This window comes from Notothenia rossii, assembly GCF_949606895.1.
Source record: "Notothenia rossii genome assembly, chromosome: 4".
Classification (NCBI taxonomy): domain Eukaryota; kingdom Metazoa; phylum Chordata; class Actinopteri; order Perciformes; family Nototheniidae; genus Notothenia; species Notothenia rossii.
Window position 1 is genome coordinate 96,213,920 of NC_136902.1, and position 5,000 is coordinate 96,218,919.

Consider the following 5,000-nt stretch of genomic DNA (forward strand, 5'->3'; position numbering starts at 1 on the left):
AGACTTGGCGAGGGTCGCATCGTTAAAGACTTGGCGCGGTTGCATCTCTAAAGACACAATATCAGTTAAATCCCCTTTTCTGGCCCATCATGCCTGAGGAAAAGACGTTGCATAATAATTATGGTCACCTCAATATAGGGTGTTGATCTCCTTAGGCCACACCCTCCCTCATTACACAAATACAGATCACCTGATATGCTTGAATCCAATAGGCACTCAAGTGCATATAGCTTGGAGCTGGAAAAATGGCTTTAAAATTGTGGTCAAAATACTCAATTGCCAAATAATTGTGCACACTGTATGTATATGATTATTGATGCCAGATGAAGGCAGACGGCAGGGCTCGACATTATAAATGGCCCGCTGGCCCGGAAGCACTATTTAGACTCCCCAGGCCAGCATAACGTACTTTCCACTTGCCCGCTTAAAATATATACAACAAAGCGTTTTTGTGAGGCGGTTGTCGTTGTTGGGTGAAAGCAAACAGCTGTTTGCTGCGGAGCGCAGCGCGAGCAGGCTCCCGTGAGCGGGAGCGCGCTCCTTCACTACAGACTATCGCGCCACCTAACCATTCGCCAAATGTTTTTTAATACCAGCGGTAACCGGCCAAGCGCCGGGCAAAAAACTATCTTCAAATAAAAGAAAGTCACCGGAGGAGTTAAAGGAGAGTGACAGGGAGTGACTAGTGACTAGTGGTGCAGTGACGCGTCCTAAAACCCTTTATAATCTATCCATTAGATTTATTATTCCAACATTATAAAAGTAGGGTAGACATGTGGAGATTATCCGGGCTGAACAAAACGTGCATTTATCAAACAGGTTTGTTTTCCACAGACCTTATTTCCAGCTATTTTCCAAAACCCCTGTGGAGAAAATCCCATTGCTTTTTGTCGAGGGAACCAGCAGCTTACTTCCTGATTTTTAGGACGCGTCACTGCACCTCTCAATATGATGCCCATATAAACAAGGTCTTCTGTCGGCTCTGTACATCGATGCCGATCTATGCTGACAGGAAGTGAAGAGTAGACAATATAAAGGTATTGGCTTTAGGGAAATGTCCAAGCAGTTTTAGGAGAATGAAGGTTATAATCTAATCTATTAGCCATTACCTTTCTAACTCCTGATGACAGGAAGACAGAAAGCGCTTTATACAAATAATAATACTCATAATAATAGCAGACATTTTTGAACAATGACCACAATATCATTATTTTAATAAACCAAATATGAACAATTGAGGAAAATTAGGAAGAACTGATGATTCAAATGTTGTAGTACAAGTAGTAATGTATTTAGTGCATAAATTACTACTGCAACAAATGTGTTCATTTTCTTCATTATTAGTCGATTTGTTTTGGACGAATGCTCCGGGCCAGTGGTTACAATGGGGGGGCCAGTGAAAATACAATTTTACCCTTAATGTCTACCTCTGGACGGGTTTACCTTGTTGGACATGAAGCTGCCGTCTGATGAGCTGCTGTGAGCAGGGAGAGGACACAAGAACCTGAAACAGATACAACATAATCTTCAGCACCATCATCATCATCAATCCATCCATGGAAGACCTCTACACCCAGCGGCAAAGGAAGAAAGCCCTCAGGATTATAAATACTCCCATCGCCCCAGCAACAATCTGTTCTGTCTGCTGCCTCAGGAAAAGTTTCAGGACTAAAACCACCAGACTCAGAGACAGTTTCAGGACTAAAACCACCAGACTCAGAGAACGTTTCAGGACTAAAACCACCAGACTCAGAGACAGTTTCAGGTCTAAAACCACCAGACTCAGGGACAGTTTCAGGACTAAACCCACCAGACTCAGGGACAGTTTCAGGTCTAAAACCACCAGACTCAGGGACAGTTTCAGGACTAAACCCACCAGACTCAGGGACAGTTTCAGGACTAAACCCACCAGACTCAGGGACAGTTTCAGGTCTAAAACCACCAGACTCAGAGACAGTTTCAGGACTAAAACCACCAGACTCAGGGACAGTTTCAGGACTAAAACCACCAGACTCAGGGACAGATTCAGGACTAAAACCACCAGACTCAGGGACAGTTTCAGGACTAAAACCACCAGACTCAGGGACAGTTTCAGGACTAAAACCACCAGACTCAGGGACAGTTTCAGGTCTAAACCACCAGACTCAGAGACAGTTTCAGGACTAAAACCACCAGACTCAGGGACAGTTTCAGGACTAAAACCACCAGACTCAGGGACAGTTTCAGAACTAAAACCACCAGACTCAGGGACAGTTTCAGGACTAAAACCACCAGACTCAGGGACAGATTCAGGACTAAAACCACCAGACTCAGGGACAGTTTCAGGTCTAAAACCACCAGACTCAGAGACAGTTTCAGGTCTAAAACCACCAGACTCAGGGACACTCAGAACTAAAACCACCAGACTCAGGGACAGTTTCAGGTCTAAAACCACCAGACTCAGGGACAGTTTCAGAACTAAAACCACCAGACTCAGGGACAGTTTCAGGTCTAAAACCACCAGACTCAGGGACAGTTTCAGGACTAAAACCACCAGACTCAGGGACAGTTTCAGGACTAAAACCACCAGACTCAGGAACAGTTTCAGGTTTAAAACCACCAGACTCAGGGACAGTTTCAGGACTAAAACCACCAGACTCAGGGACAGTTTCAGGACTAAAACCACCAGACTCAGGGACAGTTTCAGGTCTAAAACCACCAGACTCAGAGACAGTTTCAGGACTAAAACCACCAGACTCAGGAACAGTTTCAAGACTAAAACCACCAGACTCAGGAACAGTTTCAGGTTTAAAACCACCAGACTCAGAGACAGTTTCAGGACTAAAACCACCAGACTCAGGGACAGTTTCAGGACTAAAACCACCAGACTCAGGGACAGTTTCAGGACTAAAACCACCAGACTCAGAGACAGTTTCAGGACTAAAACCACCAGACTCAGGGACAGTTTCAGGTCTAAAACCACCAGACTCAGGAACAGTTTCAGGACTAAAACCACCAGACTCAGAGACAGTTTCAGGTCTAAAACCACCAGACTCAGGAACAGTTTCAGGTCTAAAACCACCAGACTCAGGGACAGTTTCAGGTCTAAAACCACCAGACTCAGGAACAGATTCAGGACTAAAACCACCAGACTCAGGGACAGTTTCAGGTCTAAAACCACCAGACTCAGAGACAGTTTCAGGACTAAAACCACCAGACTTAGGGACAGTTTCAGGACTAAAACCACCAGACTCAGAGACAGTTTCAGGACTAAAACCACCAGACTTAGGGACAGTTTCAGGTCTAAAACCACCAGACTCAGGGACAGTTTCAGGACTAAAACCACCAGACTCAGGGACAGTTTCAGGTCTAAAACCACCAGACTCAGGGACAGTTTCAGGACTAAAACCACCAGACTCAGGGACAGTTTCAGGACTAAAACCACCAGACTCAGGGACAGTTTCAGGTCTAAAACCACCAGACTCAGAGACAGTTTCAGGACTAAAACCACCAGACTCAGAGACAGTTTCAGGACTAAAACCACCAGACTCAGGGACAGTTTCAGGTCTAAAACCACCAGACTCAGGGACAGTTTCAGGTCTAAAACCACCAGACTCAGAGACAGTTTCAGGACTAAAACCACCAGACTCAGAGACAGTTTCAGGACTAAAACCACCAGACTCAGGGACAGTTTCAGGTCTAAAACCACCAGACTCAGGGACAGTTTCAGGACTAAAACCACCAGACTCAGGGACAGTTTCAGGACTAAAACCACCAGACTCAGAGACAGTTTCAGGTCTAAAACCACCAGACTCAGAGACAGTTTCAGGACTAAAACCACCAGACTCAGAGACAGTTTCAGGTCTAAAACCACCAGACTCAGAGACAGTTTCAGGACTAAAACCACCAGACTCAGGGACAGTTTCAGGTCTAAAACCACCAGACTCAGGGACAGTTTCAGGACTAAAACCACCAGACTCAGAGACAGTTTCAGGTCTAAAACCACCAGACTCAGAGACAGTTTCAGGACTAAAACCACCAGACTCAGAGACAGTTTCAGGACTAAAACCACCAGACTCAGACACAGTTTCAGGACTAAAACCACCAGACTCAGGGACAGTTTCAGGACTAAAACCACCAGACTCAGAGACAGTTTCAGGACTAAAACCACCAGACTCAGAGACAGTTTCAGGACTAAAACCACCAGACTCAGAGACAGTTTCAGGACTAAAACCACCAGACTCAGGAGACAGTTTCAGGACTAAAACCACCAGACTCAGGGACAGTTTCAGGACTAAAAACCACCAGACTCAGAGACAGTTTCAGGACTAAAACCACCAGACTCAGAGACAGTTTCAGGACTAAAACCACCAGACTCAGAGACAGTTTCAGGACTAAAACCACCAGACTCAGAGACAGTTTCAGGTCTAAAACCACCAGACTCAGAGACAGTTTCAGGACTAAAACCACCAGACTCAGAGACAGTTTCAGGACTAAAACCACCAGACTCAGGGACAGTTTCAGGACTAAAACCACCAGACTCAGAGACAGTTTTCAGGACTAAAACCACCAGACTCAGAGACAGTTTCAGGTCTAAAACCACCAGACTCAGAGGACAGTTTCAGGACTAAAACCACCAGACTCAGAGACAGTTTCAGGTCTAAAACCACCAGACTCAGGGACAGTTTCAGGACTAAAACCACCAGACTCAGAGACAGTTTCAGGACTAAAACCACCAGACTCAGAGACAGCATCAGGACTAAAACCACCAGACTCAGAGACAGTTTCAGGACTAAAACCACCAGACTCAGGGACAGTTTCAAGACTAAAACCACCAGACTCAGGGACAGTTTCAAGACTAAAACCACCAGACTCAGGAACAGTTTCAGGACTAAAACCACCAGACTCAGGGACAGTTTCAGGACTAAAACCACCAGACTCAGGGACAGTTTCAGGTCTAAAACCACCAGACTCAGGAACAGTTTCAGGTCCTAAAACCACCAGACTCAGAGACAGTTTCA

At 45.5% G+C, this 5,000-nt stretch overlaps 1 protein-coding gene across 1 annotated transcript in view; it reads right to left on the reverse strand.

Annotated features, from left to right (window-relative positions):
- Positions 1 to 1,344: 1,344 nt before the first annotated feature.
- Positions 1,345 to 5,000, reverse strand: part of rnf168 (ring finger protein 168) — a 16,578-nt gene continuing 12,922 nt past the window's right edge. Inside the window, exon 7 of the mRNA XM_079679708.1 lies at positions 1,345 to 1,504. Coding sequence (XP_079535834.1) covers positions 1,417 to 1,504 — 88 coding nt within the window. The 3' untranslated portion in view covers positions 1,345 to 1,416. The remainder of the gene's footprint in view (positions 1,505 to 5,000) is intronic.